The following is a 14,177-nucleotide window of genomic DNA, read 5'->3' as shown; positions in this document are numbered from 1 at the left end:
AAAACTGACGCAATGTAAACATCAGGTAACGCAGGTTGTTGTTTCTCTGACGTCTCATCTTGTTTATGTGTTGCTGGTTGCATAGACGACCATACAATGCTTGTAAGGTGGTGCAACCTGCGAGTCTTAAGCGGCCGCTCGCTCTCGTCCTCATTTACCTAGTATATAAACCCCCTCAAAAGAGCCAAGCTAACTGATCGGCATTATTTGATATTGGTAGGTCATACATACAGAGGTTTCTTTGCCAGGCCATATAATATGTACAAAAGATATATGTACCCAGCTACATCATATTATTATCTCCACTTTCTCAATCAGCTTGATGCCTGACGACTCCAAGATCTCCAATGCTTCACGCACGCAAATGCAGAGTCAGTACCGTTGCGCGTCATGGTAATTCCACAAGGGCAAACATGAAAACTAAGTAGCACCTGGAATGTAGATTTCCGGTTGCAGAGGCCTGATCACTCCGTTCGTCTGTAGCAATAGCTGCAACATAACATGGTCCGAGAACAAATGAACATACATTGTTTTTTTTTCTGACTATTGTTCAAGTAAAATTGTGGTTAGGTTTGCTACCAGGGCCCCTATTGCCGCTGGAATACCAACGGTCAGGGCCATGGCAGTGGTGGATCTGCCATTTTCAACCTTCCCGAACTCCAGCAGCGTCGCTTGGTGCTTTTCGGTGGGTTGCCCGTCCGGGTATTCCACCTCGACTTCGTGGTGGAGCAGTACCATGTCCTGAATTTACAGCAACGCTTATCCGAGGAAAGCTATTGATTCGATTTAATCTATTTTGTGAACATGAAGTAAAAAAAAAAAAGGCAGCATGAAATATGGTTGTTGACCAGAGTGTGGAAATAAGTTTGGATTCACAATTTCACATTAATCGCAACCTACTGCAAATCTACAAGGAATAAAAAGTGTGTTTTTGTATCTGAGTTTTGTCCCTGCCAAATTTATACAACTGAACTGATTAAGGCAACTGCAAAGAATAAATTAGTAGGTTGAATCTCTTATGATTTTAGAAAGAAAGAACTGTAGTACGGATATTTTAGCAGCTACATGCAACACATGAGGCATAAGACAAGCCTCACCTGCTCATTATGGCCATAAGCCATCCTCTGTTCCATTCGTTGGCAAATCACATCAAATGGGCTTGAACAACCCGTAGGAATTTGAGTCTCTTCGTACAGTCCCAAGAACCTGCTCGTGCATGATTGTGTTTTGTCAGTTCTAAAATACAACTACAACATTCATGCTTCCTGTTTCTATTATTCCTAAATCATTCTTTGCTAGGAGGTTCTTTAACATATTAACTTGATGGCATTATTTATATTGCACTACAACAGTTCATAAAAGATGTGGATTTTGTAGCACGGGATCAGGACTAACTTGATGGTTTTGACTGTCTTAACAGCTATTTCCGTATCTTTGCAATGCCCGAACTTCAGCAGTCTGGCAATCAATTCATCATCATATCCATCAGAGGCTTCAATATCAAAGTCTGTGTTAGTTGTGGAGATATTATTAAGTAGTTCATCAAGGAAACCCTTATGTGTTGGGCGATTAGTATCTTCCATCAGTGGATGATTTGCAGCATCAAAGAACCCAATTTTCGTCAGGGTTGCCATTATCTCACTAAAACCTGCACATGTACAGCAAAATGGCAAATGGAAATCGGACTTGCAATGCAAAGGAATGCCTCAGTGAAGCAAAAGGTATGCAGATGCTTACCTTCGTAACGAAGAGTAGCCCTGTATATGGTAGATGCTTCTTTGGAGATACCATAAAGGTCTCCATATATCAAGGAATTCCGATTCGGCAAGTGTTCCAGAGCAAAATCTGGAAGCTCTGGTAGTCTGAGCCTCTTTGCTGATTTATAGGAGTGATAAGTAAATCACTCAAGAGCTGTGTGGAGTAATCCATTGTTTCAACATACCATTAGATTCCAAGATATGAATTAGATCCAAGTGCTCCATATCTCCACAGTTTGTTTATTTGTGGACAAAAAAAAACTAATAGATGGATAGCGTATAAGTTTGGTCTTTGATACATTTACACCCCGTTTAATACAGGCCATTATGGGTACCTCTTGAACTGGTACTATTCCTATTAGTGTGTTTATATGAGATGTGTGTTGTAGTTTGTAGCATCTACTTCTCCCTTCAACGATTACTAGGTAAGTACCCGTGCGTTGCAACGGGAACATATAATACCATGATAACTTATATACAAAATGTGTCTTATATTGTTATAAGAAAATATTTCATAATCCATTTGTGATCCTAGCCATACATAAATTTTGTTATTTTAATTTAGTTGTTTCACTGCTATATTGCAACCATCAGTATCATGCAGACTTCGATATATGACATGATTTGCATGGTCTCATTATTGGAGAGCACGTGCCACACCTGCCGGTAGAAGTTCCGTCGTACATCGTTAGTCATCAGGCACGCACCACCATACACGCTTGCTTAAACAAAAAATGCAAGTGTGTGTTTGCGAAGAGAATTAAAGGCAGACCGGCACAAAAGGTACCCCGACGATGGCGAGTGGTCATTGTTGTCGGTCCACCTCTGCTCACCTTCGGTGTCGAGATGACGCCACAATCCTTGATATAATAGTCGTCGAACGCGCGCGATATGGTGAGTACCGATCACTCTTGGCTGGGCTGCCAAATGAAGTGCACCCCGGGCTCATCAGCGAGGTAGTACACCTGGTCGTTGCACCACCGGATGTGCTACTCCTCTACATACATCTTGTTCGAGGACACTCACACAACAAAAACAATGGTCGTCATTCCAGCGCACAAGAATTCATGGCCGGTCAGTAGCGACTTACGTGGCAGGTTAGGCTTCAGGTGGATGATGAGCTAGACGGCGTGATGGCGTCGTCGTAGGTTGCGATGCCCAGAACAACCCGAGAGTCATCGACATTGGCGACGACCATGAGGTCCCCATGTTTGACGATGGACAGCGCGGTGCAGCCGCTCTGGACCACGTCCAAGCGGCGGCTGCGCCGGAGCTTGCCGTACACAGCGGCGCATGGGCCATGTAGGACTGCTTCCAGAGGTCGAACTGGCAGTCGCCAAGTTTCTTCTCGTCGTCGGTGAGCGACGCCAACGCGAGCGCCTCGTGCTAGTGGTGTTTGTTCGGGGTTTCCAAGTAAGAAACATGGATTCACCTTTGGCATTGGTTTATGAAAATGATTTATAAGTTAGATCCATGGAAAAATATTACGGAGAATAAATGTTACACATGCAAAAAAAGTATTTAAGTTGAAAACATTATTCAAACAAAAGAAATTGTATGCAAGGCTCTTCTTTAAATACTACTCCCTCAATCCAAAAATATAATTTAATAATCTCAGTGATACTTATCTACTACTACACATTGTGCAAGGTTAGCAGGTGGGCTTCGGGAGAGATGTATTATATGTTTTTACTATAATAGATGTAGACATAAACACACATGTGGTGTAGTGGTAGCTACAAACACATTTATTTGAGAGGTCGCGGGTTCGAATCCCCTTGGAGCCTGTTTTTTTAATTTAATTTTAGTTAGGCGTGGGATGCACGTGGGAATGGGAATAGGCTTTGTGGGAGGGAGAATGAGAAATACACGTGATAGCCGGGAATGAAAATGTGAATGGGCTTTGCAGGAAGGGGTCAGAAAGACAGACAGCTGAGAATGGGAATGTGCTTTGCAGTGAAGACGGAATGGGAATGGCAGAACACGGAATGGGGCAGCCTACCCCTTACCGTCTTAATAGGTAATAGCTACTGCCATCTTTTTTGAAAAAGGGAGAACAGGCGAGCAAGCATTTGCTCCTTTAGTGTAGCAGGTTAGGAGAAATAAAACTGTAACAGACTTACCATCTACATGGATCGTCTCACCAAGAAATTTGTAGACAGCAGGATTTTTCCCTGACCGGAGGGCACCAGCTGGGTTCCAACTGAAAAGGAGGAAGATAATTATTAGTATTCCACAAAATATGCCACGTGAAATATTGTTAAGAATATTTGGATGTAGAAACCTCATTGTGCTACTACCAATAACGGAAATACTTAGAACATGGATACATCTACCTGAATTTATAGGCAAGCAGATTGTTTGCTGCAGCTGGAGATGGTAACCCACCACAATAAGATGTAAATGCCTTTATTTTTCCCTTTCGTGCATGAACTTCATCAATCATCTTCATTGATACCAAGTGATCTGCATAGCACAAAAATATACTTAAAGCTTGTTTTACAGGAAAATTAATCTATGATGAAAGAACACTTTCTTAGTTACCATTACTGTTAGACTACCCGTCTAGGGTTTGGGGTGTTCCCCATGTAATTACCTTCTCACCCTCCTTGTAATGGGTCATGCCCAATTACCATAGTCTATTAATACTACACCCAACCCTGTTTAGGGTTAGGGGTTCTCATTCCAACATGGTATCACAGACCTAGGTTAGCCTCACAGCCGCGCGCGTGCTTCTCCCAGGCCGCCGCCGCCCTCTCTCCTCCCTCTGTTCTCTCTCTCGCTCGCGCTTGCAAGCCAGCAAGCGGCCGAGCCGCTCCCGCCCAGCGCGCCCTGCAACCGCGCGCAGGCGAGCCGCCCTGACCCGACGGCGCGAGCCGCGCCACCCGACGCCGCTCAGACCCGACCGCGGCCGAGCCGCCAGGAACGCCGCCGAGCCAAGCACCGCGCCCGTCCGCGCCGAGCACCTGCGCCGCCCCGACGTCCGCGCCCTGCGCCGACCGCGCGACCCCGCCGTCAGGGACCCGTCTCCGGCCAGGAGACCGAGCAGCAGAGCTGCGCCCCTCCCCGCACGCGTCCTGTCTCCGGCCGCCACAGCAGAGCTGCGCCGCTCCGACGCGTCCCCGCCCGGACGCAGCCGCCAGGCCGACTGCGACCGTCGCCCCCCTGCTGCGCCATCGCCCCGATGGACGCGGACACCGCCGCCACCACTGCGGCCATGCTGGCCGCCATGGCTCCACGACACCATCACCGTTGAGCTACAGGACATCATCCGCGACCAGGCGGACACTGCACGCCAGGCATGGCTCGCTCTCGAGGACCAGTTCCTCGGGAATCGGGATGCTCGGGCGCTCCACCTCGACGCCCAGTTCCACCTGTTCTCTCAGGGGGACCTCTCCGTGTGAGAATACTGTCGCCAGATGAAAGGCCTGGCTGACTCTCTCCGCGACCTCGGCGAGCCAGTCGCCGATCATACCTTGGTGCTGAACCTCCTGCGTGGCCTCAGCCCCCGCTACGGCCACCTGAAGGCTCTCATCAAGAGGAGCGTGCCCTTCCCCACCTTCCACGCCGCGCGGAACGAGCTTCTCCTCGAGGAGCTCACCATGGCGAATGAGGCGCCCACTCCTGCCTCGGCTCTCTACAGCGCTCCTACCAGCGGTCAGCCGCATTCGGGGGGCTCGGCCACCCGCCATCCGTCAACCGGGGCTCCTAACCGCCCTCCACTCGCCGTCCCGGCGGCCACTCGTCCGGCTTCCTCGACCGACGGAGGTCGTCGCTCCCGCAAGAGCGGCCGTGGGGGTGGCGGACCCTCTCGTGGTGGTCCCTCCGGCCGGGGTGGCGGCCACGCGTGGCCGTCTTTCTACAACCCCTGGACCGGGACCATCTTTTAGGAAGCTTAATAAATTTCATGTAATTGATCTTTAGTTTCGATTTTTTTCGAAACTAGAGCTCGTGGAGATAGACTTATTTGGATGGAAGAAGCTAAGGAATACAGAATTCTTGAAGTGAAGCCACCTAAGACTCTCTTCAATGGTTCACATCCCCTCTCCCCTCCCCTTAAATAGCGGCAACAGAGACACATTTTGGCGTGCATCGCTGCCCCCTTGCACTCCATCTACGAGCTACAGTGCTAGCGGGAGGAGAAGTGAACCGCCACATTTGGGGTGCGACAACCGGCCCCCTCATACACTGTGCTGATCTTGGGTTTTGTGCCGACAACAATAGTTAGTAGAGAAAAAATATAATGGATGATAAATTGGTATATGAAATAATATTTTATGGATGTGGTGGGGTATAGAGGTTTGATATAGGGGGAACCGCTGTAGAGCGTGGAGATATAGGAAGGGAAGAGAACGCTAACGTGGCACATGAGTGGGATATAGGAGGAGAAATTTAGGGGGAACCGTTGAACATAGGGCCCCTTTGGCAGGGCTCTGGCTTCTCCAAAAACGGCTTTGGTTCTGGCTCACGAGGTGAAGCCACTTCTTTAGATGAGCCAAAGCCATTCTGAAAAATCATTTGGCAAAACGGCTTATAGGTTGTTTTTCATAAAGACCCTGTACTGGTCGATTTCTCCTGTATGTGGCTAGGGATTGAGGGCAGGACCAAAAAATAATAATTTGGACTGGTGGGAGGGCTATTGTGCAAAAATGACGTGAGCTGAAGCCGGGTGAGCCACTTTTTTTTGGCTCATGCCCTCTAGTTTATTTTGGAAAAGCACTTCACTGGTGAAGCCATTTGAAAAAGAGGTGTTTGGCACAACTTTTGCATTAGCCAGAGCCGAAGCTGAAAAATAAGCCCTACCAAAGGGGCCCATAGTCTAACACAGCGCATAGCTTATCAGCACCAGGATAAGCACCACGGACGCCGGCTGACAGCGACATAGGAGGGAGAGCCGTGGTCGGGTGTGCGCAACACGAAGCTTGACCTTGCTTTGCTTGTTCAGACTACGGACCATCACATGCACATGGCCGTCAATCACTAGTCCCTCCTCAGTACTAAACTCCTAATCATATCGTAGCTAAATAGAAAATAGTTAGTTAATGAAAGGCGGTGCGTGGTCGTGATGTAGCCATCTCCCTCGTGAAGCACACAACATGTCGACTTGGCCATGAAACATATAACAGAGTTTGAGGTTTATTATATGGGATGTTACAAAAATCAATTAAGTCGTGAACTCGTGATTGGGTACACAACAGTAAAGCCTCGAAAGCCACCGCGGTCCGCCTACCATTTCGGTGGTCACCACACTACATTTAAACGCAGCAGAGCCTCGAAAGAGACCATTTCCCCACCTCCTTTACATAATTGCATTGACATTTTTTTAGTTTATATATTAGGGAAAAAAGACTAGGATATAGCTAATAAGATATGCGCAGAGCAACGAACTAAGGGCTAGTGCTTAAACTTAATTAAAATTCTGTTTGGATGCTCAGGTAACAAGTCTGCTAATGTTTTAGCTACCATCCAACTATTAGCTACTAGCTGGTTTTTCTAGCTAACTCAACTAGTAATTAGTCAAGTCACTGCTACAGAAATGACCTTTACCACTGCATATTCTCTCCTAAGCATTCTGCTATAAAGCTATTTATAGCTTCTAAGATGTTGTATTTTTATTTTAACTCTAGAGGAGCCTCTATTATCGATTGATGCCAGAAACCAGTACTAAGAGTTGGTGGTAAAAATGGTACTCGGCACTAATTGGCACTGAACTTTTAAATTAGCGTTACCAAAAGTGAACTTTTTAGTACTGATTGGAAACTCGAGATAAGTACCTCGAGAGATAAGTAACGATTGGTGATTAAAGAAGAAATTTAGGTATCGGTCGAAGCTATAAATTGATGCTAAATACTCTTCCAAGAAGCGCAATGAGATACTAAAGGTATGTTTAGTTTTCCACCTAAGACGTAACTTTTCTTTCTAAATTTAGGGGTTGTTTGATTTGTGACTAACTATGACTCATTTTGCCTAAGGTTAGTTGTTCGAATTAAAAACTAATCTTAGACAGAAAAGTTAGGTAAAGTGTGGTAAATTAGGTATCAAATTAAACGGGCTTGAAAGGAAACGTATCTGGTGTAAATCATCCCCTACATGCAACCATGCAAACTTCTAATCTAAATCACATGATGTTGATCTAAGGGACACAGGGGCGTAGATAAGTTTATACTTAACCGCCGCTGCTAATCACATTTTTTCAAATTTCCCCTCTCACTCCTCCGCACGCCCCCTTAGATCAACATCATATGATTCAAATCTGATGTTTGCACGGTTACTCGGAGAGGTTGGTTTACATCAGATATGTTCCCTAATTATTCAATTCTTGGCAAGTTGCGGCACCTTTCGGCAGGAAACCAACATGCCCTAAATGCTAAATTAGTATCGGCCTTCACAAAACTCTAGCTCTCTCACTAGTGCGCGACGAGCCCTGCTGTCCAATTTGAAATATTTGTAGCATGATCGGCTCTCATAGTTGTTACTTGTTAGCAAACTCCATCGCGCGTGTTCATGCAGCCATGAGCCAACGCCACTCGATCCCATTGCGCTGTTACGTTGCTGGCGAAAGAGGGTTTAGGGGATGGCCACATGTTACCTCAGGGTCGACGAAGATGAGATCTAGCAGATTATTACTTAGTTGTCTGAAACTGAGTCTCCACTGGAACTCGGTGTCTCTGCTTGGCTGCTATTGGTGTGTTTGGTTTGTGGAGTCACTTTATGCTTCATAAAGTGATGCATCATAAGTTCATTCCATCAATTTTGGTGGAATCAACTCACTCCTCATATATATACTAATTATTAGTTTATGAGGAATGAAATGGTGATGAATCAACCTATTTTATTCCACAAACCAAATAAAAAAGTGAGTAGTGAGAAGAAGATGGATCACTTCATTCCTCAAACCAAACACACTCTATGTTTTTCTTCTTCATCAGAAGATGCTCATCAAAGTACTAATACACTTATACAAGGTAAGTTACAAACGATAGGCTGGTATACGCCAAGAAGGGAGCGACAAAGCAATGTCGCGTTTTCTAGTGGTTACTTAAAGCATCTCGACCACTTGAAGATTTATAAAGTTTATTATCACAAGATCACCGTAATAATGACAAGGGCACTTTGTATTAGCACTTCATACACTACGAATGCACGACAGCAGATTCCGATCTTTCAAAAATTGAAAAAAATAATAATTAATCCCTTCAGATTCCTGCGTCGTTGCAACATACTGATGAACATTTTATCAATTCAATACAAATAAACACAACAAATATCTATATAAAAAAATGAAGTTTCAAGCAGTTGATCACTCGCCTGGAGTTGTACTGAAACAAAAGAAAGATCCTTCGAGTCTATAGAATTATTATATCTAAATACGAAACCTGAAAGGTAGCATTTAGTACACAGAACACATGAAAGATGCACAGATTATCTTCAAAACAGAAACAAAAAGATAGATGCACATCATGTAAATTCGGTAACTGATTTCATTAGTAGCATACATAAAGCTGGCTTACAACGGATGCATAATTTGGCCAACTGTAACGGACAAAACACCATAAGGACAAAGACATCCAATCCGTGCAACCAAAAAAAAAAAAAAAACAGGAGTGACCCGATTGTAGTAGATCTATCGAGGTTGCCAGCGTCTTCAAGCTTAGGACTCAGGAGATATAACACTTGCTGAACATCCAAAGAGTACCCCCCACATGCTAACAACTTCAGTGCTTCATAACGATTTGAAGAAGGGGACATACTGGGTAACATAAGGACAATCGTGCCCTAAGGAGCACAGAACTTGCACTTGCCTGCTATCCATGTCGTATGATATCAGTTTCTGGTATAAGCGATGAACAAAAAAGATCAAATTCCGATCTGTATGAATGACAACAATAGAATAGTAAGAATTGTATTTAAGATTTGTTGCTTCGACCAGCTGGCAAAGAGGCTCAGGCTATGCTTTAGAACCCACTCTTCTGTATCGTAGTCCTCAAGAACCCAGATCGACAGACCAGGGTCGCTGAAACGATTACATTCAACCAATCGAGTGATACAATGAAGGCGTCCCTGTGATTGACCAATAAAACCAACTGCAGGGAAAAAATCATATGGCCATGGGAGGACTCGGCATGTGTTCCCTTGGCCATCCACTGCAACTATTACATATTCCTCTGTCCGAAATAGGAAGACAAGAAAATGCAGCATGCCATTGACAAAGGCCCTGCCATATGGAGGTTTTATTATCTCTGCATAGCCTCCCCATTTCCCCCATCCACCACCCTGTTCCCATCGCATCCATTCACTTGACCTGTCATTCCACAACCCAGTCACAGAAGAGTAGGTGTGCACTGTAAAAGTAGATTAACGAGGATACCAATACAGGCCCTCGGTTCCGTGTTAATATAGGCAAGGAGAACAGCCCTCCTGCGGTGGCTTACAGAAGGAAGTTACAACAACCATATCACGGTGATTGCAAATCAACAATCTAACCCTATAATTTAGGAACTGCCATATACAAAAGATCCTAGACTATATATAGAAAATATCCTATTTTAACACTCCCCCTCAATCTCAGCCACGAACAAGGTTGAGATTGTTCCTAAAGTCTAACAACTTTGCACGTGGCAGAGCTTTAGTAAAACCATCAGCCACTTGATCACTTGAACTTACAAACCTGACGTCCAACAACTTTGATGCTACTCTTTCTCTCACAAAATGATAATCTATCTCTATGTGTTTAGTTCTTGCATGAAAAACTGGATTAGCTGAGAGATAAGTTGCACCTAGGTTGTCGCACCATAGCAGAGTCGTAGATGCATGAGGAATCCTCATTTCACTCAACAACTTTTGCACCCAAATCATCTCTGCTGTTGCATTTGCCAGTGACTTATATTCTGCCTCAGTGCTGGACCTTGACACAGTTGCCTGTTTCCTAGAGCTCCAGGAAATTAAATTACTCCCTAGGAATACTGCAAAACCTCCAGTTGATCTTCTGTCATCTACACACCCTGCCCAGTCTGCATCAGAGAAAGCACTTACTACCATGGACTTGGATTTACCAAATCTTAACCCCAAGCTCAATGTTCCTTGAACATAACGAAGAATTCTCTTAACTGCACTCCAATGAACTGTAGTGGGTGAGTGAAGAAACTGGCAAACTTTATTTACTGCAAAAGATATATCAGGTCTAGTCAATGTTAAGTACTGAAGTGCTCCAACCATGCTTCTGTACCTTGTACAATCTTCAGGACTGAGAGGATTACCATCCTCCAGACTTAATTTTTCGCTGCTAGAGAGAGGGGTATCAATTGCTTTGCATTTGTTCATCCCTGATCTTACCAAGATATCTCTAGCATACCTCTCTTGATTAAGTACTAGGCCATTTTGTACCTTCTTTACTTCAATGCCGAGGAAAAAATGCAACTCCCCAAGGTCCTTCAGAGCAAAATCATTCTGCAATTTCTTGAACAATGGGCCAACAGCTTCAGATGAAGAGCTTGCCACAATTATATCATCAACATACACCAGAACAAAGATACTCAGGTTTCCCTGAATAAAATAGAACAAGGAGGTATCTGACTTGGATGGTATGAAACCCAAAGATACTAACTTAGCACATAACCGAGCATACCAAGCTCTTGGAGCTTGTTTTAGACCATAAATAGCTTTATCAAGCTTGCAGACATAGTTAGGATATCTGTGGTCTTCATATCCTGGAGGTTGTTGCATATAAACCTCCTCTTCTAGAATGCCATGGAGGAAAGCATTTTGAACATCCAACTGCCTTAAGGTCCAACCCTTTGACACAGCAACAGACAACACTAATCGAATAGTAGCAGCTTTTACAACTGGACTAAACGTGTCTTCATAATCAATTCCATACCTTTGCTTGTAACCTTTTGCCACTAGCCGTGCTTTGTAACGTTCAATAGAACCATCTGCTTTCCTCTTCACTTTATACACCCATTTGCACCCAATCACATTCTTCCCTTTGGGCCTAGGGACGAGATGCCAGGTGCCGTTTCTGAGCAAGGCTTGATGCTCATTCTCCATCGCATGAGACCACTGAGGACTCTTGAGAGCTTCACCAACACTGTGAGGCTCATCAGCAGATAAAGTACTATGCATACACCATCTTACCGTACCGTCGGTATACTGTTTGGGTCGAGTGATCCCATGTTGTGACCTGGTAGTAGGACGTGCAGCAGGAGCAGGAGCCGGCACCGCAGAGTTGGATGCAGACCCGGCTGGTTCAGCCACAGCCGATCCGATCGGATCACCAGAGAGCTGAGAGCCTGTCGTTGAAGCTGTCGACTGCTGTTGTTGCTCCCCCTCGATCGGATCCGTGTGTGTCGCGTGGCTGTCAGTCGACGACGACGAAGTGGAGCCCGAGGTTGATGTCGCCTGCCATCGCGCAGATGGATCAGGACCGGGATCAGTGCCGCCCCCCGGTACCCGACACATAAAAAAACGATCCTGCTGCTCACCATTGGAAGCCCCGGAGCTCAAAATTTTTTCAGAAGACACCTGCACATCAACAGTACTGGAAGCTTCATTAGTATTACCAGGAGACCCCGGTTGTTGATCAAGTACAATTGCATCCCCAAATTGCATAGATGGATTGCGAAGAATTTCTGGCAGAAGGTGGAGCTCAGCACGCAAACGTGCACCAGCATTTTTGTGAAGGGATGCAAAGGGGAAGACATTCTCATCAAACACAACATCTCTTGAGATGTAAACCCGACCTTCTTTTGGATCCAAGCATTTGAATCCTTTGTGAGAGTTGCTGTAACCAATGAACACACATTGTTTGGAGCGAAATTCTAGTTTCCGTGAGTTGTATGGCCTAAGATTTGGCCATACTGCACATCCAAAAGTGCGAAGAAAAGTGTAATCTGGTGCATGTCCATAAAGCCATTCAATAGGGGATTGATTATCAAGTACTTTGGATGGTAATCGATTGATCAAAAAAACAGAAGTGAGGAAGGCTTCATCCCAAAATTTCAAGGGCATAGATGCATGGGCAAGAAGGGTGATGCCCATCTCAACTATATGACGATGTTTACGCTCGGCTGCACCATTTTGTTGATGAGCATGGGGACATGAGACATAATGAGTAATGCCAACATTTTTTAAGAATGAATTAAGAGATTGATACTCTCCACCCCAATCACTCTGTAATGCAAGAATTTTCTTGTCAAATTGACGTTCTACTAGATTTTGAAATTCACGGAAACATGAAAACACATCTGATTTATGACGAAGCAAATAAATCCATGTAAACTTGGAGTAATCATCAATGAAACTCACATAGTACTGATAACGACCAACTGAAGTTGGGGCAGGTCCCCAAACATCAGAGAACACAAGCTCCAAAGGACTAGTAGACACACTGGTTGACTTTGGATAGGGCAATTGATGCATTTTGCCCTGTTGACACGAATCACAAACATGATTATTGTTTCTTTCTCGACTAACAGGAAGACTATGATGACTAAGGATATGCTGGACGACTGGAGTAGAGGGGTGACCGAGCCTATGATGCCACAGCGACGGGGACACCTTTGCAGCACCAAGGATCTGCTTATTGGATGATGACTCACTGGAGGATAGCTTGATAGGATAGAGGCCAGCCTCGCACTTGCCTCTATGAAGTATTTGCTTCGTCCCCTGTTCCTTTATAAGAAAGTGTTCAGGATGAAACTCAACAAAAGCATTATTGTCTCGAGTGAGACGATTAACAGAAACCAGACTTTTGTTGGCGCTAGGTACATGAAGGATATTCTTGAGATGAATTTTATGCAAAGGGGACTGCAAAGTACTATGACCAACATGTGAGATCTCCATACCTGAGCCGTTGGCCGCATGCACCTGCTCTCCTCCGTGATACTCGTTACGGACGGTCATCTTGTTCAGCTCTCCAGTGATGTGATCGGTGGCACCTGAATCCATGTACCAGTTTGTGTCCACACCGTAGTTGGTTGATGCAGCGGAGGCAGACTTCTGTGGACGGTTGCCGTTGTAGCGCTCATCGAATCGATTGTAGCACTTCCAGGCAGGGTGACCCTTGAGGCCACAGATCTGACACTTGACGCCGTTCTGGTACTCCGGGGAAGGAGTCCAAGTACCAGTGCGACCACCCTTGGGGCCACGGTTGAAACCTCCACGGCCACCATTAGGGCGGCCACCACTTCCTTGGTTTGGCTTGAAGTTGCTGCGATTCCCCTTCGCAGCGACGTTGGCGGACGACTGGCTACCACTGCTTCTCATCTCCACCCTCTGCTCATGACTCGCCAGTTGGGTATACAACTCCCCAACGGAGATCGGCTGAGTCCTGTTGCTCACGCCCGTGACGATCGAGTCATACTCGGGATCATTTAGCCCGGTGAGGATGTAGGCTACGAGCTCATCATCTTCAATTCTTTT

General features: G+C 45.4%; 1 protein-coding gene across 1 annotated transcript; it reads right to left on the bottom strand.

Annotated features, from left to right (window-relative positions):
• Positions 1–115: 115 nt before the first annotated feature.
• Positions 116–4,380, bottom strand: LOC103628894 (alpha-aminoadipic semialdehyde synthase). The gene is given in 9 exon segments (XM_008649015.3): positions 116–350; positions 432–489; positions 580–741; positions 1,098–1,206; positions 1,396–1,648; positions 1,738–1,903; positions 3,867–3,960; positions 4,094–4,223; positions 4,362–4,380. Coding segments are annotated over 9 exon segments (1,053 nt in total). The 3' UTR covers positions 116–288.
• Positions 4,381–14,177: the final 9,797 nt, after the last annotated feature.

The sequence above is a fragment of the Zea mays genome, chromosome 5, assembly GCF_902167145.1.
Source record: "Zea mays cultivar B73 chromosome 5, Zm-B73-REFERENCE-NAM-5.0, whole genome shotgun sequence".
Taxonomy (NCBI): Eukaryota; Viridiplantae; Streptophyta; class Magnoliopsida; order Poales; family Poaceae; genus Zea; species Zea mays.
This window is presented reverse-complemented; position numbering and strand designations above follow the sequence as displayed.